Source organism: Aspergillus fijiensis, assembly GCF_003184825.1.
Source record: "Aspergillus fijiensis CBS 313.89 unplaced genomic scaffold BO72scaffold_67, whole genome shotgun sequence".
NCBI classification, from domain to species: domain Eukaryota; kingdom Fungi; phylum Ascomycota; class Eurotiomycetes; order Eurotiales; family Aspergillaceae; genus Aspergillus; species Aspergillus fijiensis.
Window position 1 is genome coordinate 167,282 of NW_024469043.1, and position 24,657 is coordinate 191,938.

The following is a 24,657-nucleotide window of genomic DNA, read 5'->3' on the forward strand; positions in this document are numbered from 1 at the left end:
CCTGTTTTTACTACTCTTCGCATAGCTTTTATTCTACATCGTCTGCTTAGGCGCTAGACCACTTCCTCCGAGTCATCACCACACCAAACCAGCAACATGGCTGCCGCTTCTGTCAACTCCAGCCCTGCTCAACACTCCAAAACTTCTTCCAAGAAAGCAAAGTCGAATCATGCTTCTAGCCCTTCTATTGTCTCGAAGCCTGACACGAACGGCTTGGACAATCTAGACAACCAACACTTCAAGGAATTGCAGAGGTGCGTCTTCAGCGACAAACACTCCGCGCATTCGCAATGCCGTATCATGGAGCTCTGGAGTCAAATCACTTACTAGATTCGCTGCAACAGAAGCTTGCGCAATGCTGTCAAGAAGCTGGTTAGTGCCCTTGCGTAGAGCTTTCACCCCCACTCACCGCTTACACTGGCCTCGTCCTACAGAATGCGACCGCCAAAGTCGACACCATCATTGCAGAGAACCCCGGCAAATCCTTGGATGAGCTTGTTGTTGAGAAGAAGATCAATGCCGACCAGAAGGCACAGGCCCTGAAGAAGCCCTCTCTACAAGCCACCGTTGCCCAGATTGAGGAGCAGATTTCCCACCTCAAGGAAATCGCTGCCTATTACGAGGAACGCTTGGCTACCCAAAAGGCGGAGCTAGAGCAAGCTCACGAGGAGCAGCTCGCAGCTCTGCGGGAGCAGGCTGATGCGGATGCCGCTGAAGCCAGCAAGAAGGATTTCAGCCAACAGCTATTAAACCTCAGCAAGTTCCTCTGCGCCGCGGCTACTATGAGACGTTCCGGAGACGAATCTTCGAACGAGAGCCGTGCATTCGAAGGCGTTCTATACCAGATTTACGGAGGAACTCAGGATGCTGTGTCTTCGATGCTCAAGATCATCGAGGGCGCGGATGACAAGGTCGTCGGTGTTGACGGCACCGCGCTGGAGATCACCTGTGAGTACTGATGCTTTTGTGTCTCAAGTAATCGCTGCTAATTGCCTCGGGTCATAAGATGGTAAGGTGAAGCAGATCGCTACTGAGCTTGCTCCTGCTTCCGAACCTGCAACTACCGAGGCGGCTCCTGAGTCGGACCCTACTGTGGCCAATGCAGGCTACACTGAGTTGCAAGACTCATCCTACGACTCCAGTGCTGCCGCTGCGACTGAGCCTGCCGCGGAAGAGCAAACCGAACAGGTTGCCCCTCCTGCTCAGACTCTGACTATCGACGGCGCCAATCAAGTGGCTGAGGCTAGCTGGGATGCCAATGCGACTGAAGCTGTGGAAACTTCGCCTACCGCTGAAGAATGGGTCGAGGTGCCACGGGACCCTGCTGAAACCGAGACTGGACTTGAAGCTACTCCTGCCGCTGCTGAGGCCGAGGTGAAAGCCGACACAGCTGTGACTGAGACTACTGCGCCCAGCACCGAGGATGTTACTGTTCCTAAGCCCCAGGACGGCTTCGAAGCCGTCTCGCACCATCAGCGCCAGCCTAGCCGTGGTAGAGGCCGGGGTGGCCGGGGCCGTGGGTTCCGGGGCCGTGGCGGTCGTGGCGGTCGTGGAGGTCGCGGACGCGGTGGTGCCAATGGCTCCTCCGCGGCCCCTGCTCCCGGCCAGTAGAAGCCGCTTATAGGGAGTTGATAAGCTGCTGTCTGATTAAAGCAACGTGCATCTCCGCGAGAGGCATTTGCTTTCCGTCGATTTGACTCCGACGCCAGCATCAATCTGCCTGGCCCTTCATCGAGCCTCTCTGACCTCGCTTTCTCAAGTCTTCTCTTGTCTCAGCCCGGTGTCCTTTTCTCTAATCTCTCTGAAATACTAATAAACTCAATGGGTAACGGGAGTGTCATGGTTCACGAACGCAATGACTCTTGAAATGATTTACAACAAGGTTTCTTTAGAGTGAAGATAATAGCAGGGTGTCCTACTCCGCCGTTCTCTTCATTCTGCTTTTCTTTTGGATCTTTTCCCCAAAAGTTCCTGTTGTATATGTTTGCAGTTATTGAGCGTGCATATTGATTTCTGCAATTTTCTCCCCTTTGATATTTCTTCTATCTCGGCTGTGCATTCCGCTCCGATGTGGCCTTTTCTTTCTGCAGGTGGCGATGGTGCTTTTTGCACTGCCCCTGCATTCTACTTCACATGTATTCTATTTCCGATCATCATATTGACATATGGAGATGGAGGTTTGGACGGGTTGCGGTGGAGAGGGGTGAGAATTATCTTGGCTGTTGACAGCCAAGGGCGGGGCATGATCAGAAGCTTTCAACGACGTGACAGGTAGATGATGAAAGCAGATGTTTTCCTCTCCGGAAGTTCTAGGTTCATTTTACGTGTAGAGAAAGAAAGCAAGATGATAAGAAGTGTAAGAGCTCCGACGGAGCTGTCTGAAAGAGGCAATACCGCGGGTAGGGCATAGGGCTATGACATAACGGGGGGAGAGGCCATCTTGACTCTCCTTCCATCTACTTTCGCATCAGACAACCCTTCGACTGTCCAGTCACCTGCACTCTTTTCTTTCTCTTCCGTTCTTTTTCTTCTAGTGTTGCTATTCGAACTACTTGTTCTCTTATTCTCTTATTTGTCTTTTCTGTCCGATAACTTTCTCAATTGACCGTCATGGCATTACCCGCAGAGCAGCGGAAGAAGATCCTCAAGGTCTTGATGACCTCGCTACTCTTGGATTTGGTATGCGCCCCAGTTCACCGGCTAAAGCAAGACAAACACTGATACTCCTACACTAGATATCCTTTACTTTCATTCTACCACTCTTCCCTTCCCTACTTACTTTCTACCGCAATCAAGATCCGTCTCCCAACTCGCTCCTCAACCGCTTGTTCCACTATCTGAACGCCTATAAGAACTCATTTGCGAAACCCATCGATTCACGCTATGACATAGTTCTTCTGGGAGGCGCACTTGGCTCGCTTTTTTCTTTCTTGCAGGCACTTGCAGCGCCATTCATTGGCCGCCTGTCAGATAAACACGGCCGCAAGACCGCTCTCCTCTGCTCTATGGTCGGTAACACCCTGAGCGTAGCTCTTTGGGTTACCGCGACAGACTTCCGAACTTTCCTCGCTAGTCGAATTGTCGGTGGCCTCAGTGAGGGCAACGTGCAGCTCGCAAATGCTATTGCCACTGATATCAGCGACCCCGGCCAGCGTGGCTCAACCATGGCCCTTGTTGGCGTCTGTTTCAGTATCGCCTTTACTTTCGGGCCCGCGCTCGGCGCAGCCCTCTCCAACATCACCACCGTTGCCGCCAATCCCTTTGCGACGGCCGCGGGCGTTTCGCTTCTCTTGATCGTCGTTGAAACCGCCTATCTGTACTTCTGTCTCCCAGAGACCCATCCTCGTTTTACCAAGCTGGTTCATGCCCTCAACACGAACAACACCAAGAACAACAACAAAAACAATAACGAAGCCCAACCATTCACCACGCCAGCCCATTCCGCGGAGCCTCAGGAACACACAAACAACCCCGCGCTCCTCAATCTGATCCATTTGCTATTCCTCCTCCCTTTCTCGGGCCTCGAATTTTCCCTCCCCTTCCTGACTGCCACTTTCTACGCGGGAAATAAATCCAGCCCCTCCGCCCTCAACGGCCGTCTGCTCTCCATGATGGGTCTGATTGCCTCCCTCCTCCAGGGCACCGTGGTGCGCCGCCTGCCCCCGCTCAAAACCGTGCGCATCGGCGTCGTCGCATGCACGATCTCTTTCTTTATGCTTGCGCGCGTCTCCTCGCTGGGAGGCCTCTACGCTGCGGGCGGGCTATTAGCTATTACCAGTGCGACGGTCGTCACCGGGCTAAACAGCTTGGGGAGCTTCGAGGCCCAAGAGGAGAATCGTGGTGCCGTGTTAGGGAAGTTGCGGAGTTGGGGACAGGTTGGACGCGCGGCTGGACCGCTGTTGTTCTGTTCCTTGTTCTGGTGGATGGGCCGGGAGGTGGCCTACACGGTTGGCGGATGTGCCATGTTGGTGGTCTGTGGAGGGGTGTTTGTTTTGCTGAGGGAGCCGGTCGTTGGTGGACAGAAGGAGTCCAAGAAGAAGAATTAGATCCCATACCTGTTTTCTTTTGAACTGCGACGCTGCGTCAGGCTCTATGGTCGGAGACGATTCGTCACTCCATGCATTATTCGTGGGTTCCTGCACAGCTGCTGTCGTCATGTCTGATGTGAGGTTGGATAGATTTATATGGACATATTGCATCATCACTGGCTGGCCCAGTGCTTCCAACTCGGCTGGATAGCGCCGAGTTGCTTGCTGATACACCAAACTTGAGTCATTATTCATTACCTATGTGGCATAATTTACATGTTCGAAGACTTGTACAGTAAAATGGGAGATGAGAGAGGTCAAACATCGAACCCGGATAAGCTCAGACAACAGCCGTCCAGATATCCATCAGGTCCCGCGCGGTGGGGGGAGGCTTTCTTCTTTACGAAGAAGATAGAAAGAAGCGCACCCGGCTAACTCCCTTTTCCGCGAACGTCACGAGAGTCAATCCTCCTGAAATAAACGCGCCGGAGCAAATGCCAAGCCACAACAGCAGCAAACGTTACATTCAGCTTCAATAGACAATCAGGCATGACCGCCTAACTGATACCGCTTCTCACGCCCATGGAAGCCCCTCGCGCGCGTGAAGAAGCTGTCCCTCGGAGTCGAGTGGTAGCCCTGGAAAGCCAGGCCCGGCTCCGCCGGCGAGGGGTCCAGCGACTCCCTGGCCTTCCCAATCAACCAGTCGGCCAACGTGACGAATTTCGGGGTCCGTTCCCACCCACATGCATCATCGGCGTGTTCGATCGTATGCGACGCAATGCGACCCTCTTCGTCGAACGAGAAGATGAACAGCCCCGTGAACTGTTCCTCCTTGGAGAGTTTGAAGATCGGCGCATCCCCGCCCAGCAGCACGCTGAGGCCCTTGTTGGTTCCGGTTTGCGAAGGGCCGGTCCCCGAGGCCGGCGACGAGGAAGCGGAGGCGGCGGTGGTGGTGGGACGCGGGTTGGAGGTGAAGGAGGGTTGCTGTCGCTGCCCGTGATGATGATTTTCGCTGCGCGGTTCGGTCCGCCACCGCACGACTAGGCGCTCGTCGCTGTCGTCTGGTTGTTCCCCGCTGGCATAGCGGGCCGGGTCCAGCACCGTGCCGGCGCGGACGATGCGCTCGCTGATGATCTTGAGTTTGACGTTGCCGAGGAGGGGCAGGCTGCTCCAGGCAACGGGCACAGTCCACAGTGCGGCTCGGTAGAGGGTTCGCCCTTTAACAGTAGGGAGATGAGGGTGCGTCGACGGAAAGAGGTGCAAGGTTATGCTCGGGGAGAGTATCTTAGGTGGCAGAGGATTGGTGAGGATGTTTGGGAGGAGAGGTGAGAGGATTCGAAGCGCTGGTCGGACGGTCTTGAGTCAGCACGTTTTTCTTTTCTGGTATTCCAGTACTAGACCTCTTCACGAAGCTTACTTTTTCCGAGCTTGAGGATGCGCTCGTCCGGCTGTTCATGATCCCCCCGCGGCCGCTCGAGTCCGTCGAAAGCGGACGGTTGGAATCCAGTTTGCGAGAATTGGGGTTGCGACGCCTGCGCCAACGAGGGTCCACGAAGAACCTCATGCTGAGCTGAGAGCCGTGGAGTCGAAGAAAGATAGAACTGATGTGGAGAAAAAACACGAGGACTAGGAATGGAGCTCGAACAATTGATGGGATGTGTTCCTCGTCGGCTTCGCACGCAAGGAAGCGCACGGCCAGTAAGCGTCGGCATCACGGAGTCGTAGAAGAGGTGGACGGGACTCTCATCCAGGAAGCCTCTGTCGGAAGATCATCACATGCATTGCCAAGCAAAGTCAAGTCATAGAGGGTCAGATAGATATGATCAAGATGGTTAAGTTGGCTGGCAACATGGAAAGGTGAAGAAAGAGTCCCGTCGAAGATGGAGATGATTCGGCCGGAAATAGCTGTGATTGGTGCTTCGGCTATGACGTCGGCCCGTCAATCGATCAGGAATGTGGCCTGAGGCCACAAGGCATGAAGGCAGGAAGGTATGAAGGCCAAAATATGTGCGCATGCATTGGTGGTATCTATCATAATGATTATAGTGTGGTCATACCCTTGAAACAGGACATGTTTCCCTTTACGTTCTCTCGTCATCCTCCCCAAGATATCGCCTTTCGGCCAGTTCTCGGATCTTGTCTTGCAGGACGCCTCGGCCATACCGTTCAGCCACCTTGACGGCCGCCTCCACCATCTTGCCGTTGCGATCCCTCATCATCTGTACCAGTTCCAACGCCTTCATGCCTCGCTCCTCGCCCTCTCGGCACTCCACTGCTAGAAGTTGCAGCAGTATCTTATCCACCTCAACTTCCTTCCGAGCCAGCTCAGCGCGCTGACTTGCCGTGGCGTTAGTGGTAGACACCAGGTCTTCAAAGAGTGACAGCAAGATGTTTCCTCGGACAAAAGCTTCTTCAAACCGAGCTCCATCATGTCGAATCGAGCCACTGTCCTCGTCGTCTTCGGCTCCCTTGCCCGGTGTGTCGGAAATCGGGATGCGGAAGTCGAATTCGCTCAACAGCGGCCGCGGGAAGTACGGATACTTATCACCTCCCTTGAGAATGATGCAGTGGAACTTGTCCTGAGCCACAGCAACGGGCCAGTAGGTCTCCTCTTTCCGTCCGCTGGCTAATCGCTCTAGCTGCTTCGTGTCTAGCAGCGGTACCCACCGAGCCTGGCCATTGTTGCGCCAATGCTGCAGGACAAGCAACACGCCTTCGGAGTCATAAATGCATGGGTCCTGTAGCTCCAAGTCAGTATGTAAGTCCGGCATGGCAGGCTGGAGCAACCAACCCCATTATCAGAAAAGAAGACACTTTGCAACTCGGTATCTTCGGGCAGGGCGACAACGTCCTCATTTTGACAAATCTCGTCCCGCTTGACGTTCTCTACCGAGTATCGTAGTGTTGCTGTTCGGCCATCGCTGTTCAGTGGACCGTTGCCCACAGTCATGATATAGTCTCGCCATGCAGCACAAGTGACGGCAGGGCTCTTCTGCCGGTAAACTTTGAACGGGGTGCCGAATAATGTGTAGACACGAACGTAGTCTTTGGTCGTTACAGCAACAATGTAGGATTCACTGAGCGCCAGCGCTGTCGAGGCGAGTTAGCAAAGCCTGCAAGCCAGATTCTCGAGTTCCTTACCCCGGATGAATTCGCCCTTTGGAAGCTGCGTCCGCCAATCGGCCCGGGTTGTCCATGTTTCGTGAGGACGATAGAAGATCGTCGCTGGACTGCCATCCGTGGGGTTATTGGAGAACAAAGTTCCATTGTCATCTAGGCCTTGTTAGTCCAGGGCTCGACCCATGTGTGTTTGCTCTCAACCTACTCAGACAAGCCCGATCGTAAAGGTATGGATCCGTGAAGTGGAAATCACGGTGAAGCTCGCGGTCGTAAAATTCCACTGTGATGGTGTTATGGGTTTCCTGGTCAACCGTCCAGACACAACCGGTCAGGTTCAAACCTTCAACAGTTAGCGTTCGATCACAAGGGGTATTCTATGATCAAATCCAAAGCACATACAGAGGTAGCGTCTGTTGCCACGCCAGGGTGTGCTTCCTGGTTGGAGAGGAGGGTGAATCTTCGGCTTGGCAAAGGCCGTCAAGACTCGCTTGTCGGTATGGCCATCGATCTCATCCGTGTGTGAGCCAACTCGCTTGCCGAACCCATTGATGTCCTCCGCGTAGCCAGCCCCGTCATCATCCTCGACGAAATCATCCATGCCGACATCGCCATTGAGGATCTCATCGAGAGAGTCAAGGCTCCCGGCTCTTTGCCTCCGTTCGATGGTCTCCTTCGGGCGGTTCGCCAATGGCCGTCTTACATTGTCAGAGATTTCTGTCAAGGCCCCGGGGAAGATAGGTGCGGCCTGTAGTGGCTTCTCAAGCAGTGGCTGATGCTCCTTGGAAACGAAATCATCGTAGATAAACAATTCTCCGTCAGACGTTGTGAATGAGACCGAGTTTTTCGTTGGATGCCAGGCAAGGTTTATCACGTTCGCAAAATCGTAGCGTTGTAATATCTTCTGCGTCCTTGTCTCCCATAGCAGGATCTGACCATCCGCGCCAGCAGTCGCAAGAAGCGCTCCATTAGGTGACCAAGCGAGCGCCGTAATCTGTCCATTATGACCGCCAGCAAACACCTTCTCCTTCTTCCATTCGCCCGTGGAAAAGATCGCAATATCCCGGGTCGCTTCGGCGGAAGCAAACGCCGTTCCGTCAGGATGCCAGACAATCCGGGATGTGGCCTCAACCTCCGGCTCAAGTCGCCTAATCACCCCGTCCAGCTTCTGCACCAATTCAGGTTCGTCCGAAAGTGTTGAGTAGATGTAAAGGATACCATCCGTACAGGAGACCGTAACGTATCGGCCACTCGGGTCGAAAGTGACGTGCTTGGCGCCTTTCGACTGTTCCCGTAGATACTTGACTTGAGTCATGTCCTCAATATTGACGATCTTCACTGTAAGCTCACTAAGAGGCAAAAATGTTAGCCAGCCCACTATACCACGCATTTAGGGAGTACAGATCTGACTTACTCGCTCGCTACCGCGGCCCACTCGCCATCCCTTGAGATTGCGATATCCCGTACTGGAAGCATGCATCGTACCAATAGCTTCACCATCTTGCCTGACTGAATCTCGTATTGCCAAACCGTGCCGTCTTCTGCGCCCATAATGAAAGATTCATTCTGCACTTGATTAGTCTTCGACCAGGCAATTCGAAGAGGGAAGCATACAGTAGCACCGATACCCAGATGCCCGTCGACACCCTCGTCCACCGTCTTCGGCTCGCCATCTTGTCCCACGGTGTAGATACGAATTGCGGAGTTCGAACCGCCAGTAATCACACGCCGGCCATCAGGCGTATATGCGAGTACTGTAGTGCCCGGGGTATCTGCATTGTTTGATGCGCGTCAGCCTTCAATTCAGGTAGACAAGAGCGACAAGTGAGGTGTGGTGATCAGTTGCGAGACTCACGGGCGGGTCTGCCCCTAGGGCGCATTGCTTCAGAGGACATGATGATGTGGCCCCGGGCTTTGTCTTTGGCAGAGTCGTCGGATACCCGAGAAAAGGAAATGTAGAATTATAGAGAGCCAAGCCAGTATAGCTCCTTTCAAGGTACTGAGCTCAATCAGTTGTCGTTTGCAGCCTGTGATCGCGTATGTCCATGCAGCCGCGGCGAAACCACGGAGTACCCGGGGACGTGCTTTCGGGGCACGCGTTCGACGCGTCTATCGTCCCAAGTACTTTTGCCTTATCTGTCCCATGATAAGGGCTTAGGGCACGCTTTCAGGGCTACCCCTCTGGATCATTTATCATTCAATTCGACAAGCCATTCATACATCGTAGCTCGTCTAGTATTGACTATACGAAAACCATGGTCCTCCACAAAGTCATCGGATTTGAGACCCAGCGACCGCAAAGAACTCGGAGCCTTCGCGGACCGAGACTTTCTGACACTGGTTCACCGGCCTGTTTTTCTACTTGAATGCCCGCTTGCAGCTCCTCCAGGAAAGAATCTCGATCTTATTGCTACGATGTTGCAAGCAGTCCCAACGGGTTAAGGTCGGTAGCATATCATGAATAACTTCTCGAATTTTGGTATATACAAACAACCATAAATCAAACACCGTGTATATGCAAGGACAAATGTGAACTCAGTCCCTTTTGATTAGATGCGTTGCCGCATTCGTACCCTGATATCAGTCTTCGGCAAGAAAGCTGCAGCGGATGGTCTATGCTCTGGTATGGCAAAATCGTTGCCCTGGGCGGGTTCAACGTCCCACAAGGCGATGATCGCGGCAGAAAAAGCCAGAAGTTTTCGTTCTGCAAAAGCGCGACCTTTACACCCCGACACACCCCCGCCAAACGGTTTGATGACGTCCATACTTGCTTTCTTCTCGCCAGTGTCTGGGTCAGTCGTGACAAATCTCAGTGGATCAAACTGGCTAGGATTAGAGAAATATCGGTGGTCATTGTGGATGACGGCGTGAGGGATGACTATGGCATCACCCTTCTTGAATTTGTACGAACGAGGCTGCGATAAACCATCCAGAGCTGCATCTTCTTCGGATTCAGTCACAGTGAAGTCTGATGTGACATTCCGAAATGATAAAGATGCAGAGTCCAGGCGCAAAGTCTCATAAAAGCTAGCCTTCAGGAGAAGGCATGATTTGATGAGGCCTTCTGTATCGATAGACATGCGAGGAGGCTCGTCGAATGGAAGACCAGTTTCTTCCCTGCTCGGTCGGGTAATCTTGACGAATGGAGAGATTTCTTGACGAATCTCACCCAGGAGAGCACTGTCGGCATATATGCGAAGGAGATGCCAGAAGACCACGTTGGGAGAGTTTGAGTTCATGGCCCAGAGCAGAGACAGATGTGCAGGAGCGCTTGATCTGGCAGAAAGCCCTAGGCTTTTGCACTTCCGTATCCGTTCCCTTAGAGGCTCTGAGATATCATCCAGGTCTCTGAAATCGGCGCCAGGATCCAGGCCATCGTCCCACGCCAAGAATGCTTTATGAAATTCCGTCAGAACTTCCAACAGCCGGTCACGGGCAGTATGCGCTGCAGATATGCCGGGATGTGATAGCCGAGGAAGGCCCGTGGCTACGGCAAGAAAATGGTTGTCAAGGGTGAAGACGTCAGGAAGCAAGGTTGGGTTGGCTTCCAAAATGCTCTCTCCTGTGAAAATAGCCGTTGTGATATGGCCAACAAAATGACGAATCAGGGCGAAGAAGTTGACCTCGCAGACCAGAATGTCATCCTGTCCAACCACCAGTGCCTGACTGCCGCGTTCCCATTGCATCTGATCGACTATGCTCCGGCAATTCGTGACCAAATCAGGGGTCCGGCGTTCAATCAAGCGGGTAGCAGTCCGTGTACCTTCCGTGAGGAAGGGTTCACGCATGAGCAGATTTGGCACACTGTGACTGAGCGCATGGTGGTCTGCAGGGCTCAGACTACGGAGCGCACCACGGTCACCGAAGACTGTCCGTAGGGCATAGTTCATTAAATCGGCCGAGGAGATGCCTCGTGCTGTAAACACAGCTTTGACTAATGAAGGGGCGACAATAGTGATGTGATTCGTGCCGCCCATATAGATGCCGAAGACAGGCTCGTTCATAAACTCCCTGAAAATGGGATGTTAGTTAAGATTAAAGGTCTCCGGCAAAGGTGGTGCACAGGAGAACAAACCTGGCATTCCCAATCAGCTTCACATGGTCCCGGGCGAAGGATATACCATGGCCTATCCAAGGGAGCCAGTAAGGCACCATCCGAGCCGAGCGTGTCGGTCCCGCCTCGGTTCCACTACCGAGGCGACTTTGCAGTCCGCTGATGAGGCGAGTCGCCACGCAAACGGACACCAGGAGAGCCACCCACGTAGGCCACCCCACGCTATTGAAGCCATCGCGTGCCAGGCGAATAAGCCCCCCGGAGGCTAATTCATATCCTTCCATTTCCCAAGCACAAGGGCGGATGCCCCTCAAGAAAAGTGCTGGTGCAGTTAGGGGTTGAATAGATCGACCGTCCACACGATGGTCATACAATGCGCAAAACCAGAAGAATAGCTTAACCTCTCAAAACAATATCAGATCTCATATGAAGAATAAACGAAGAGGGAACCTTGCAACCTGGCGCTGTTTCAGAGCGCGGAGATTTATGCAAAGAAGTAGTAGGTTGACTCGCAGATGCAGTTGGGCTACAATACGGTAAAATTACCGTTGCTTATCTCAGCAGAACTCCCCTTCCTGCCTTGTTTTCGGGGCGATAACACATCTGCTACCTAGTATTTTCCAAGGCTCAATCAACAACTGGTTGACTCGACGGCTAAAAGCTGATCCATCAAATCCGAATCGGAGCTCGACTTGGTCTGAGGCAGTTCAGATTCAGTCTCAACAAGGATGCATCTTCCTGCGATCTTTTCACTGTGCGATAGGTCTTCTACGGAGGCTTGCGGCCGAAAGTAGACTTGACAGATCATTCCCTGTTCATTAACATTCGAAATTATGTACACTACATATCAATGCAATCATAACGCAGGCCGACTTTCCACTACCTGTTCAATGTTCCCGCCGCAGAATCTTCTGCAAGGTTGCGCTCTCTGTCTCATACCTGCTTACCTTGTTTTGTGAGCTATAAACCTTACCTAGGAGCCACTTGATCCGGCTGGCGAGCTCCCAAGGTTGCTTGGGCAGCGTTCCTAGAAGTTGCAACTCCTCCTCGTACTTGCTTATACTTTTGTTCTCGACACTAATGAGCTGTTTGAGTATTTCGAGATCTAGGCGGCTGCTCAAGGTCTTGTTCTCGGTGAGACGCTTGAAAACGGCCCGGTACACAGGCTTGCCAGGCTTGACCACATCGGGGCAACCATTGACTGAGTTGATAGAAATCAACTCCGCCTGCTCAAGAGCACGCAAGGATGCTTCACCGTTGTCCTTGAAGAGGTCGGATAGCAGGATCTGGTTGTAAGGTAGTGCCGCATCCTTAGCGTTGGCAAGTGTTTTGATTAGATGCCATGCCTGTTCCTGCGTCCACGACTTTGAGGTCGTGTCACTACCCAAGATGAACATCTTCAAAATCTCGGAGGCTGACTGCTCGATTATGCGGGTGACGGCAGCTGATTCTATGTGTTATTTGCTGGCCTTGTTCATGCATTGGCAGCCCCGGACTTACCTAAAGGGGTCTCTCCAGCTTCAATCCGTCGCGCCATGAACTCAAGGTCAGTGACCCGGCCTCCCAGTACCTGTATACAACTGTCCAAGTCTGACAGGTTACCGAGGTCGAGAGTCTGTTTCGTGCCAGTTTTTGATTCGTATTCCAAATGACTGAGCACAAACTTCCTTCCTACCTCCGGTGAACAGTCGCCCAAGGAAATGGTCCGGAACACGGAGTTGGGTAGAGCCTTGCTCAATGGCTTGGAGAAGGAGACGTCTGTGGTGAGAAAGATGACGTGCGCTATATTCCCAGTGGTCAAACCAGCGGCCCATTCGGTGAGTTTGTCATAGACTACACTGTCCTCGGAGAAATTGTGCAAGAAATTATCGATAACCACCACGGGCCTCTGCTCTGGATGAGCCTCAAGGTATTCCTCATCACTTAGATGGGCTTCTTTTTCATCGTTTTTCTTGTTCTCCAATGCAACTTTCTTGAGGGCGGTGGCGGTATTTTGCCAGATCTTGCTGAGCTGAGCATCCAAGGTCTCTGAAAACCCGGCTTTCGTGCCAATCATACCTTGAGCGGCCAGATCGATAAAGCTGCTCATGCTATTCATCCAGGAGAAGACCGGTCGGTATCCTACTTGGCTAGCAGCACGAGAAATCTTTGCCGTGTCACCTTTGGCATCCTGAATTTGCTTACAATCGATGACAACCTTGTACCTGTAGTTTTCCAGGGCGCGATCCAGAACAAGCTCTCGCTTTCCGGTGCCGCGAGGTCCGTGAATGACGATGAAAGTTTCAGCGTTCTCCATCAGCCACGACTGTAGCTGAGCGATATCACCTTGACGATCTTCCCAGATAGCCGTGAGCCGGCGCGGATCAGATCCGCGGCGGCCGAAATAAATGATATTGGCTTTGTTCACCTGGTTTCTGATCCACCGCAAGATGCTGTTTTCTTCTTTTTGCAAGGTCGCTTTGATCTTCATCTCAATGAAGAACGTTCGGATTGGGTCAAAAACAGTTACTGTGATGGCTGCGATGAGGGCGGCAATAATGGGAATTACAATCCTTGGATGGTTCAAGAGCCAGTCCTTGATCATGGACAACTTGATGTTGGCTTCATACTTAATCTTGATCCGGGTGCCGGACTTTCCACCACCTTCATGCTCCGGAATGGTGAAGCCGTGCACGCAGTTCTTAGCCATGACGGCGTTCCTCGCGCGGGAGAACACAATGAAAGCATATTTGGGCGTGACTTTGGAATCGGACGGCTGCCTTTCGATGTCTCTTAGCTTGCCGTACCGGCGAAACACACTGTACAGAGCCTCGGTGGTCGGTTCTCCTGCTGTCCCATCAGAGGAAGCAGGCAGGAATTCCACTCTCAGCCGTGGGGTGGGAATGCGGTATAGGTCCTCAATCCAGGGCCTGCCATGGACATGGGCCACGTTGACCTCCTGAAACGGGTTGAACCATGGCCTGATAGGGTGTTCTTTGAGGTGATTCCCTATCGCGGTTACGATGTCCAAGTCCTTGAGTCCATCCTTGCGGTTATACTTCACAAATGCGCCGCCTTCTCTGAAACGGGGGATAACCTCCCGAATATCGATGTCCAATATTTGAGGAAAGACGCGACGTATTATGTGTAAAGGATCAGAAGCCGCTAGGTGTGGTCTGTCGATACGCTTCAATACTTGTTCGTATGACCGACCACCGCTAAGAGGTCCTTGTAGCAGCCATTGTAACCGCGAAGGAAAGATATCTGTATAATGAGTGCATCAGCATGGAGTGGTGTTAGTTTGCGACTTGGAAATCAATGTATCATACTGTTCACGAAAATAAGCCCTTCACCGTCCTTCACTTCAATATGACCTGTTTCGACAGTGCTAATATGAGAAGAGCTACTGTTCAGTCTGGCGAGGATCCCTTTTGAGGAGGGAATGGAGAGCCCACTGGGACGCACATGGGCTCGGTAACCCCATGGCCTCACGATATGTACCGGAGCTCGCATCATCTCAGCGACGCAAGAGATGTGTAGGAGCAATGGTTTCATGGCTGGGTTCTTGGTTAATAGAGAGCATCCTATGACGTAGCTGGGGAGCTTTCATTATCTGTGAAATACAGCTTGTGACGATCGTGTTACAGGGCAGACGTGCGGCCCCCGCTCCGGTACGGTCACACTACGTCTTCGATAAATTACAGCACTATCGCCAATCAGAGTCCATCGACTCGCATTTGTCCCTTTGATTCAAATCCGAGGTTCGGCCAATTCAACTGCCTCAAACAACAACTTTTTATGATATTGGCCAGCGTCACCATGGGCTGGTTGTGGAAAACCCCTTCCAAGGAGGGCGAGTCTCAAACCCCGCCTCCTGCTTCATCTGGTCTACCTGATTCCGGTCTACCATCTGCACAGACGGCACATGCATCTACGCCGTCCTCATCAGCACAAGCGGATCAACCCCCAACATTAACTCGCGAAGAGCAAGCCGACGCCGAATGGAAGAAGTTAATCGCTAGTCTCGAGGGCGATATTAGCCAGAAATCACACGATCAACAGCGATCGACTCCCGAAACACCGTTTCTCGATACAACATCATCATCCTCTAATCCTCATTCTCCCCCGAACTCGATCGCCCCCGATTCTCTCTATCCCGATACCATGTCTTGCCGCTCGGCATTCGACTACGCCTTTTTCTGTCAGTCTTTCGGTGGCCAGTTTGTCAACGTTTACCGATACGGCGAGCTGCGGTCTTGCAGCGAGCATTGGAGTAATTTCTGGCTGTGCATGAAGACGCGCACCTGGGGTGACGAACGGCGCAAGGAGGCGATTCGGGATCATTACCGGAAGAAGGCTATCAAGTACAAGACAGGGCCCAGCAGTGAGGATGTCTGGGATGTGCGCACGGAATCTATCGGCGAGTGCTTCAATGGCGACTTCGCCGCGCTCGAGAGGGAGGTGAAGGCTGCCGAGGAGGCCGCAGCAGCGGCAGCGGCCAGCCAGAAAGCGGCCGCGGCATCCGCAACAGCAGAGGCGTCGTCAGCATCGTCATGAAAGAAACATTCTAGTCGGTGAAAGCCCTCTCTCCTCTAGCCCATTCTTCTTTGCCCGTGTAAAAATTTCCTGTCCATTTCCATGAACGTGCATGTTAGACTCGGTTGATCTTCATGTTAGTTTCGAATACGATACCTGTCCCTGGGGGATATTGTACGATAGCCATATTCAGATTAATCAAAAGGATGATAATGATTTGGCTAGACGATTGGAGGTGTTTTTCTTGGTCTCTTTGAATACTGGAGTGTAGATCAAAGAAGACCGCCATTGTTTTCGAAATCGCGGTGGTCAGGCCTGTGAATCCTCTTTGTTAATCAAACAAAACTTTGTTCCCAATGAGTTCTTGAAAGGAATATTGTTACGGGATAGACTCCCTCAAAAGGGTCAGCCTGCGCCTTTCTTTCCCCTTCGAATTTGCTGTTTCTTCCTATACATTGCACTACACTTCTCGACAACGACATCTGGACTCGCCCGTCCACAATCAAGCAGCAACATCTTAATCCCTTCACAATCTTGAATCGCAAGATGGACAAGCTGACAGAGCAACCAGACCAAAACAGAGCCAGGCGAGGTGCGTTTTCTGGACCCTCAAGTTCCGCAGCAGCAGCGGAGACAACGACACCAACACCAACATCAACTACACCAACTTCACTAACTACACCGACTACACCAACTGCCCCATCGCCATCTCACACGCAAGCACAGCCCTCCTACAGCACACTTCATTCATCGCATCATGAGGAGGGTACCGCGTACGTCCCTCAATATAGAGATGCAACCAATGGCTCTCATGACGAGGTCGAGTACCACCCTTTTACCGCCCACGACCCCCTCTACTACCACCCTCGATATCGCAGAGTCGTGACCTGGAGGCAGCCAACAGCAACCGTCATCCCCGCTCATGATTCGATTCCCCTGCCAGACCACCCTCGGGAGACTCGCGCTCCTCCTCACCCTCCCTCTCCTCCCCCCATCCCCACGGATGCTAACTTGATGCCTCCGCCTCCTTTTCCCCGCCGTCTCCGTCCCCAGCCCCCGCAGCCCCCTTCCATCCTGAAACCTCCAACCAGGACCGACAGGGAGACCCTGCAGGGCAATCTCTGGGCCATGATGAAGCTCGCCGATCGCGAGCTCACCGCATGCCATGAAATCCTGGAGGCCACGAGTCAGCAGTGCCTGCAGCATCTCTTCGAGATCGACGAAGGCTTGAAATACCTCGATGCGCTGTTCCAGGAGGACGAGCGGCAGGCGGACATGCTGCGACGGTATGGGAGGCGCCACGAGCGCTCCGCTCATTGCCTGGCGAATGGGGATGTTCATTTCTGCGCGTATCGGTACGGCTGCGGTCGTGGGCCCAGGAGCACTCGGAATGAGCGGAGGACAGCAGGTATCAGTTCACCCTATCGTGGTGGCGGTCATCATGATTGGCAGAATCGCCAGCGCGGCTTGGACCGTACCGTTGCCAGTGGACGGGTGGTAAAGATGAGGAAGAAGTCGGACAGTATGACTGGGATCGCGGCTCGAATCAAGCTTGAGTACGAGGACTTGAAGAACCGCCTTCCTCGCCGTAGACGAGCGGGAGACGAGGACGAGAATTGGGGCGGGATTGAGGGTGAGAAAACAGAGATTGAGACAGAGGAGGAGGATGCGGACGACGATGATGATGAAGATTACTATGATGAGGACGACAACGAGGATTGATCGAAGCCAAGTCTCCAAGGAATGAGATGGGTAGACTGCGAGATGGTGGATGTCATATATTTTGTCAGTGCTCGTAATGCTAGTAGACCTTGTTTGTTACCAGCTTGCACAAATTTGAACTCGAATTCAAACAGTAATTATACTGTGCCAAGTCACTCAAGATCATCAAATTGATATTGACGTGAATAGAATATGTACAGACAGCTAGAAAGTTGCACAGAATGACAAACGCTCCGACCTTACACAACATTTTGACGATGAAAAGAACGCTGCACAACTCAGGCAAACATAGAAATGAAGCAAAAGTCTTCAATCAGCCTCCTCAAAATAGTCTCTCGGAAAGATAGTAGAAAAATGTATAGTTATAGGGATACGAGCCACCCGACGTTAATTTCACTGAAGCAACCAACTTTTCTTTTAGCTTTTCCTTGATCCGTTTTGCCTTGTAATATTGACAGTCATAGATTCATTGTGATCATGAGTCTCACTTTGGGTCGTTGTGCTGCTAGATCCTACCCAGCATGATGAAAACGAGATACGTAACAAAATTTAAGCTGAGACGGTCTGTGGCGCCGACTGGGGTAGTGCATCAATAGCAGGACGGCGAACGATGCCGCCAGTAACTGGAAGCTGGGAGCTGGTGCCCATGAGAGCAGCATCAACCTCACGGGCACACTGGCGACCCTCGTTGATGCCCCAGACGATGAGAGACTGGCCACGACGGCAGTCACCGGCAGCATAAACGCCAGGGACGTTGGTGGAGTACTGACCAGGAGGGGTCTTAACATTCTTACGCGCATCTCGCTCGATCTCATCTCCTAGAAGGCGATCTTCCGGTCCAAGGAAGCCCATTGAAAGAAGAACGAGATCGGCCGGGAAGAATTGCTCACTGCCTTCAACAGTCTTCATGTCCCATCCGCCAGAAGCACCCTTGGTCCACTCCACGCGAACAGTATTGATACCCTTAACGCGACCACTGCCATCGTCAATGAATTCCTTAGACATGACACAGTACTCGCGAGGGTCCTTGCCCATGTGTGTCTTGACTTCGGAATGGCCATAGTCAACCCGGTAAATGCGAGGCCATTGGGGCCAAGGGTTGTCACGGGCACGCTCCGGCGGAGGCTGGGGCAGCAACTCGAAGTTGGTAACAGATTTGGCGCCATGACGAACAGAAGTACCAATGCAGTCATTTCCGGTGTCACCACCACCAATAACCACAACGTGCTTGTCCTTGGCGGAGATGTATGCACCATCGGCCAGGTTGGAATCGAGGAGCGACTTGGTGTTGCGGTGCAAGAATTGCATGGCGTAATGGATGCCCTCAAGCTCGCGTCCCGGGACCTTTAGATCACGAGCCACGGTGGCACCGGTAGCAATGATCACAGCGTCGTTGGTCTTACGCAGGGACTCCAAGCTGACATCGTGTTCAGGTCCAACGGGAGTGCTAGGGGCAAATTGGACGCCTTCAGCAGCCATCAGGTCAACACGACGCTGCACAACCTTCTTGTCCAGCTTCATGTTGGGAATACCATACATGAGCAGCCCACCAATACGATCAGCTCGCTCGTAGACAGTCACACTGTGCCCAGCACGATTGAGTTGATCTGCAGCAGCGAGACCGGCCGGACCAGAACCAATAATGGCAATAGTCTTACCAGTGCGAGTCTTAGGAGGACGAGGGACCATCCAGCCCATTTCGAACCCACGGTCAATGATAGCACACTCGATAGACTTGATGCCTACTGGGTCTTCGTTGATACCAAGGACACATGCACCCTCACAAGGCGCGGGGCAGACACGACCGGTGAATTCTGGGAAGTTGTTTGTCATGAGAAGACGGTTGAGCGCATCTTGCCACTGGTTCTGGAAGACCAGTTCATTCCACTTAGGGATGATATTGGAGATCGGACAACCAGTATCAGACTGACAGAATGGGACACCGCAGTCCATGCAACGAGCCGACTGGTACTTCAACTCATCCTCGCTGAGACGGGCAGAAAGCTCAGCCCAGTCACGCGTCCGAGTGGCTGGGTTTCGGTACTTTTCGCTGCGACGATTATACTTCATAAAACCTCTGGTCTTGTCGAGAATGAGAGCAGAGCGCTTCTTCTCGGTCTTCGAGTCACTGATGCTGTCTTCGATGTCGAGCATCTCAACCTTCTTCGCATCCTTTTCGGACTGAGCCTTCGATTTCTCAGCCGGAACCGGCGTACCCGGAAGCTGAGGGAGAGTGAACTCGGCCTTCTTTGCGGCCTTAGCCTTGGCACTTTCCTCCTCGAGGATGCGCTTGTAATCAATGGGCAAAACCTTGACGAAGTGGCGGAGAGCACGGGTGAAATCGAGCAAGATGCGAGCAGCCAATTCAGAACCGGTGTAGTGGTGGTGATCCTCAATCAAGCCACGAACGAAGGCGATTTCAGCGGGGTCCTCCAAACCGCTGACCTCGACCATCTCCATGTTGACCTTGGAGTGGAAATCCTGGTTCTTATCCAAGATATAGGCGATACCACCGGACATGCCAGCGGCGAAGTTACGACCGGTGGAACCAAGCACAAGCACCCGACCGCCAGTCATATACTCACATCCATGGTCACCAACACCCTCAACGACAGCGGTAGCCCCGGAATTACGAACAGCAAAACGCTCAGCAGCCATACCGCGGAAGAAGCAAGTACCCCGAGTAGCACCGTAGAGACAGGTGTTGCCGACAATTACGTTCTCCTCGGCCTTGTATGCAGCGCCACGGGGAGGGTACACAATTAGGCGACCTCCAGAAAGACCCTTACCGACATAGTCGTTGGCGTCACCTTCCAGCTCGAGGGTGATACCCGGAGCAAGGTAAGCACCAAAGGACTGACCGGCCGAGCCCTTAATGTTCGAGTGAATAGTGTCTTGCGGGAGTCCTTCCCCACCATAGCGGCGACTGACCTGATAGGACAAGGTAGCACCCAAGGCACGATCCGTGTTGACGATATCGCATTCAATACGACAGGGTAGGCCCTTCTCCAAAGCAAGCTCGGATTCGGCAATTAACTTATTATCGAGACGAGTGTGGAGGCGATGGTCCTGCTTGCGAACATTGTAGGTAGCTACTCCAGGACGGAGGGAGTGGGCCGGGGTGAGAATGAGGGAGAGATCAATCTTCTCTTGTTTGGGGGTTTTGATACCATCTCGGATCCTGAGGAGCTCCGCACGACCCACCATCTCGTTGACCGTGCGAATGCCCAACTTGGCCATGATGGCACGCATCTCGTTAGCAACATAGTAAAAGAAGTTGATCACATGCTCGGGAGTTCCCTGGAATTTAGCCCTCAGTGCTGGATCCTGGGTCGCAATTCCAACAGGACAAGTATTCAGATGACACTTGCGCATCATGATACATCCCATAGCAATCAAGGGAGTGGTGGCAAATCCGAATTCTTCTGCACCGAGCAGACAAGCGACAGCAAGATCACGACCGGTACGAATTTGACCATCGGTCTGGACAACAACACGCCCGCGCAGGTCATTCAGGACAAGGGTCTGGTGGGTTTCGGCCAGACCCAACTCCCATGGGAGACCGGCATATTTGATACCAGTCCAACGGGACGCACCAGTACCACCATCGTGACCGGAGATCAGGATATGATCAGCCTTGGCCTTCGCGACACCGGAGGCAACAATACCAACACCGACCTCAGACACGAGCTTGACGGATACTCTTGCGCGAGGGTTGGAACATTTAAGATCGTAGATGAGTTGCTTAAGATCTTCAATGGAATAGATGTCGTGGTGCGGAGGTGGCGAGATTAATCCGACACCAGGAGTAGAGTAACGAGTACGGGCGATAGGGCCCACGACCTTGTGTCCAGGAAGCTCACCACCTTCACCGGGCTTAGCTCCTTGTGCCATCTTGATCTGTAGCTCATCAGCGTCCGCGAGGTAGTGAGAAGTCACACCGAAGCGACCGGAAGCAATCTGCTTGATGGCGGAGCGCATCGTATCGCCGTTCTCGAATCTCTTGCTTCTCTCGGGATCTTCGCCTCCTTCACCAGTGTTCGACTTTCCACCAAGGCGGTTCATAGCGACTGCCAAGGTAGAATGCGATTCCATGGATATCGAACCATAAGACATGGCACCTGTAACGAACCGACGCACAATTTCTGTCCAAGGTTCGACCTGGTCAATGGGAATGGGGGTCCGCTGTTCGAAGTCGAAGTCGAGCATACCACGCAGGGTACAATTCTTGATCTGCTCATGTTCAGCCTTGGCATACGCTTCATACGACTTGTCATTCTTTGTGCGGACAGCATCTTGCATGTTCGCGATGCTGACCGGGTCATTGATGTGCTCTTCCCCGCCATCACGCCAGTGATATTCGCCAGACTCAGGAAGACCGGGAATATCGACAATCTCACGCGAAGAGTATCCACGCTCGTGGAAGGCGAAGGCATCTTGAGCAATAAGCTCGAAAGTCATACCACGAATGCGGCTCGCAGTTCCCGCGAAGCAACGGTCAATGACACTATCATCGATACCGAGAGCTTCGAAAATCTGAGCACCCTTGTAGGACTGCAAGGTGGAGATACCCATCTTGCTCATGACCTTGAGGATACCACCATCACAAGAAGCCTTGTAGTTCTCGATGACCTTCTCATCAGGGAGTTGCTTGCGAATCAGCTTTTCCCGGTTCATCTTGAGGATACACTCCATTGCAAGGTAAGGGTTGATAGCGTCGGCTCCGTACCCTACCAAAACACACATGTGATGTACCTCACGAGCCTCGGCGGTCTCGACGACGATGGCGGCGAGAGATCTCCATTTGTTACGGACCAAGTGATGATGAACAAGCCCAGTAGCCAAAAGAGCGGAGACAGGAACTCTCCCCGCCGACGTGGCTCGGTCCGAAAGCACAAGGACCTTGTCCCCGTTCTGGATTGCTTCGGTTGTGGCATCGCAGATGGCATCAAGAGCTTCAAGGTAGCCAGGGACACCCTTCTGCTTCTCGAATGTAATGTCGATGGTTTTGACTGTCCAATCCTTGTGAGCGCGATTGATATTCTTCAACGCGTTGAACTCGGGAATGCTCAGGATAGGGGATGGCAAGAGCAAGCGGTGACACTGTGACTGCTCCATTTCCAGAAGGTTGCCCTGAGGACCAACATAGCATTCTAGAGACATAACCACTGCCTCGCGGATAGGATCGATGGGAGGGTTCGTGACCTGAGCAAAGAGTTGACGGAAGTATTCGTAGAGAAGGCGTGGTTGCTTAGCAATACAGGCAAGAGGAGCATCGTTGCCCATTGACCCAAGGGCTTCCTTTGAATCAGCGGCCATAGGGCCGAGTAGCAGACTCACTTGCTCAAAGGAATAACCGAAGGCCTTCAGGCGGGGATCATTCTGGATAGTCGTCTCATCTAATGGGGAGACGAGATCCACGCTCTGCGCATCCAATTTCTCTTTGATAGCAGGCAATTTCAGGAGTTCTTTTTCTAACCAGGAAGCGAAATCATGTCGGTGGGAGACAGTATACTTGAGTTCCGAGTCATCGATGATCCGGCCAGCCACGGTGTCAACCAGGAGCATCTTGCCGGGCTGCAAGCGGCCCTTCTGGATCACGCGTTCAGGATCGACGTCCACGGCACCAACCTCAGAGGCACAGATTATTCTGTCATCGTCCGTGACATAGAAGCGGCAAGGACGCAAGCCATTGCGGTCGAGGTTGGCTCCGCAATAGCGGCCGTCGGAGAAAGTAAAGAGTGCCGGGCCATCCCAGGGCTCCATCTGGCAGGCAGCCCATTCGTAGAAAGCAGCCTTGGCCGGGTCCATAGCCGGGTTGTCCTGCCACGCTTCAGGAATCATGAGCATGACTGCTTCGGGCAAGGAAAGAACTCCGTTGATCATCAGCAGCTCCAGAACGTTATCGAAGGCGGCAGAGTCGGAACCGCCATCCTCAACAATGGGATAGAGCGAGTCAAGCTCCGCTCCGAAAATATCGGACTTCAGCACACCCTCTCTAGCGCGCATCCAGTTCTTGTTGCCACGAAGGGTGTTGATTTCACCATTGTGGGCCGCCCATCGCAAAGGTTGCGCACGGTCCCATGAAGGAAAAGTGTTGGTCGAGAAACGAGAATGGACGAGAGCAAAGTGACCCTCATAATCTACATTGACCAGGTCGTGGTAGTACTGGTACACCTGCACTGGAGCCAGCTGACCCTTGTAGACAATGTTCCGGTTACTGAGAGAGCAGAGGTAGAACCAGTTGGCAAGGCCAATCACATGGGTGGCACGCTTCCGTAGAACGTACAGCTGGAGCTCGAAAGTCTTGTCGTCAAAATGTGCTGCGTCAGTGACTTCGGGCTTGTTGCCTTCGCCATACGCTGACTTCAGCACCACGAAGGGTTGCATGATGATGGGCTCCCGTGAGAGCGCAGCAGGGCCGAGAATGGTCGAATCGCGAGGAACCTCGCGCCATCCCAGCACGCGTAGACCCAAAGACGTTGCAATTTCCTCGAATGTGTTGGTAGACTCTTTCAGAGACTCTTCGTCTGGCTTGAAGAACAAGTTTCCGACGGCATACTGGCCGAGAGGAGGGAGATCAACTCCGACTTCCCGGGCGAAATTCTTGATGAAGAACTTGTGTGGAATACTGGTCATCACACCAGCACCATCACCGTCCCGTGCATCTGAACCAACGGCGCCACGATGCGTCATGTTACAGAGCAGGTTACGAGCTGCAAGTCCATGCTTCCATTAATAAACCAGTTGCCAGGGAACGTTGATGCCGGCGCGGGACAACTTACCATCACTAACAATCTTGTGGCTAGGCTTTCCTTTGATGTGTCTGTCGAGAGTCCTTGTTAGTGACCTTGCCAGTCTTCTGGGCGCCCTCGAGGTTGCGCATTTTAATGATGGTGAAGGAAGACGCAGGGCACTTACGCGGCGAAGCCTACACCACAAGCATCCTTTTCATATTCAGGGTCATAGAGACCTTGCCGCTCGGGCAAGGTGTTGGCCCAGCCATACCCCTGCTTCGGCTGGTACTCCGAATACTCATTCGGTTTCTGCTCATCGACTATAGGTTGGCCATAGAGTTCCTCCAAGTTCAGACCCATTCTTCCGTCGGTAGCCGACAGAGAATGTGATAGTAAGTCGGAAGCTAGGAGGGGAGCTTTTGTGTGTTGGAGGAGGGACCACCGGGGGTGTAGAATGGAAGGCGCTCGTTATGTGGGGGGGAGG

At 52.8% G+C, this 24,657-nt stretch overlaps 8 protein-coding genes across 8 annotated transcripts; 4 read left to right on the forward strand and 4 right to left on the reverse strand.

The window, feature by feature from the left end:
• Positions 1-342: 342 nt before the first annotated feature.
• Positions 343-1,611, forward strand: BO72DRAFT_388332 (uncharacterized protein; the record flags this gene model as incomplete). Its single annotated transcript, XM_040941712.1, has 3 exons — positions 343-372; positions 435-948; positions 1,007-1,611. Coding segments are annotated over 3 exons (1,149 nt in total), but the record flags the coding sequence as incomplete, so codon positions are not given.
• Positions 1,612-2,610: 999 nt separating this feature from the next.
• On the forward strand, positions 2,611-4,046 carry BO72DRAFT_388377 (putative tetracycline transporter; the record flags this gene model as incomplete). The annotated part of the gene is made up of 2 exons (XM_040941715.1): positions 2,611-2,679; positions 2,736-4,046. 2 exons carry the CDS (start codon positions 2,611-2,613, stop codon positions 4,044-4,046), a joined length of 1,380 nt encoding a protein of 459 aa, XP_040796923.1.
• A 220-nt stretch (positions 4,047-4,266) lies between these two features.
• On the reverse strand, positions 4,267-5,888 carry BO72DRAFT_438717 (uncharacterized protein). Its single transcript, XM_040943390.1, has 2 exons — positions 5,446-5,888; positions 4,267-5,371 (listed from the first exon to the last, which is right to left on the reverse strand). The coding sequence occupies exons 1-2, from the start codon at positions 5,738-5,740 to the stop codon at positions 4,572-4,574; spliced, it is 1,095 nt and encodes a 364-aa protein (XP_040796924.1). The 5' UTR covers positions 5,741-5,888; the 3' UTR covers positions 4,267-4,571.
• A 138-nt stretch (positions 5,889-6,026) lies between these two features.
• Positions 6,027-9,207, reverse strand: BO72DRAFT_413824 (chromosome segregation protein). Its single transcript, XM_040942517.1, has 8 exons — positions 9,001-9,207; positions 8,760-8,917; positions 8,560-8,711; positions 7,548-8,494; positions 7,354-7,488; positions 7,170-7,301; positions 6,820-7,118; positions 6,027-6,766 (listed from the first exon to the last, which is right to left on the reverse strand). Exons 1-8 carry the CDS (start codon positions 9,038-9,040, stop codon positions 6,110-6,112), a joined length of 2,520 nt encoding a protein of 839 aa, XP_040796925.1. The 5' UTR covers positions 9,041-9,207; the 3' UTR covers positions 6,027-6,109.
• Positions 9,208-9,592: 385 nt separating this feature from the next.
• yme2 (putative RNA12 protein) lies at positions 9,593-14,734 on the reverse strand (the record flags this gene model as incomplete). The annotated part of the gene is made up of 5 exons (XM_040950373.1): positions 9,593-11,156; positions 11,221-11,521; positions 12,173-12,643; positions 12,700-14,442; positions 14,508-14,734. Coding segments are annotated over 5 exons (4,204 nt in total), but the record flags the coding sequence as incomplete, so codon positions are not given.
• A 193-nt stretch (positions 14,735-14,927) lies between these two features.
• On the forward strand, positions 14,928-16,018 carry BO72DRAFT_452282 (EMI1 family protein). The gene has a single exon (XM_040945695.1). It carries the CDS (start codon positions 14,998-15,000, stop codon positions 15,733-15,735), a length of 738 nt encoding a protein of 245 aa, XP_040796927.1. The 5' UTR covers positions 14,928-14,997; the 3' UTR covers positions 15,736-16,018.
• A 242-nt stretch (positions 16,019-16,260) lies between these two features.
• Positions 16,261-17,462, forward strand: BO72DRAFT_519668 (uncharacterized protein; the record flags this gene model as incomplete). Its single annotated transcript, XM_040949701.1, has 1 exon — positions 16,261-17,462. The coding sequence occupies one exon, from the start codon at positions 16,261-16,263 to the stop codon at positions 17,434-17,436; it is 1,176 nt and encodes a 391-aa protein (XP_040796928.1). The 3' UTR covers positions 17,437-17,462.
• Positions 17,463-17,835: 373 nt separating this feature from the next.
• On the reverse strand, positions 17,836-24,657 carry BO72DRAFT_256805 (glutamate synthase (NADH)). The gene is made up of 3 exons (XM_040940094.1): positions 24,358-24,657; positions 24,222-24,262; positions 17,836-24,152 (listed from the first exon to the last, which is right to left on the reverse strand). The coding sequence occupies exons 1-3, from the start codon at positions 24,531-24,533 to the stop codon at positions 17,986-17,988; spliced, it is 6,384 nt and encodes a 2,127-aa protein (XP_040796929.1). The 5' UTR covers positions 24,534-24,657; the 3' UTR covers positions 17,836-17,985.

Coding starts and splice junctions, on each gene's coding strand:
- BO72DRAFT_438717 (XM_040943390.1), bottom strand. CDS start 5,740: ATGCCGACGCTTACTGGCCGTGCGCTTCCTTGCGTGCGAAGCCGACGA. Junction 5,372..5,445: donor CATCCTCAAGCTCGGAAAAA/GTAAGCTTCGTG, acceptor CCGTCCGACCAG/CGCTTCGAATCCTCTCACCT.
- BO72DRAFT_413824 (XM_040942517.1), bottom strand. CDS start 9,040: ATGTCCTCTGAAGCAATGCGCCCTAGGGGCAGACCCGCCC. Junction 7,489..7,547: donor TGGCAACAGACGCTACCTCT/GTATGTGCTTTG, acceptor TAACTGTTGAAG/GTTTGAACCTGACCGGTTGT. Junction 7,302..7,353: donor TTACGATCGGGCTTGTCTGA/GTAGGTTGAGAG, acceptor AACAAGGCCTAG/ATGACAATGGAACTTTGTTC.
- BO72DRAFT_452282 (XM_040945695.1), top strand. CDS start 14,998: ATGGGCTGGTTGTGGAAAACCCCTTCCAAGGAGGGCGAGTCTCAAACC.
- BO72DRAFT_256805 (XM_040940094.1), bottom strand. CDS start 24,533: ATGGGTCTGAACTTGGAGGAACTCTATGGCCAACCTATAGTCGATGAG. Junction 24,263..24,357: donor TGTGGTGTAGGCTTCGCCGC/GTAAGTGCCCTG, acceptor GACTCTCGACAG/ACACATCAAAGGAAAGCCTA. Junction 24,153..24,221: donor CCACAAGATTGTTAGTGATG/GTAAGTTGTCCC, acceptor ATGGACTTGCAG/CTCGTAACCTGCTCTGTAAC.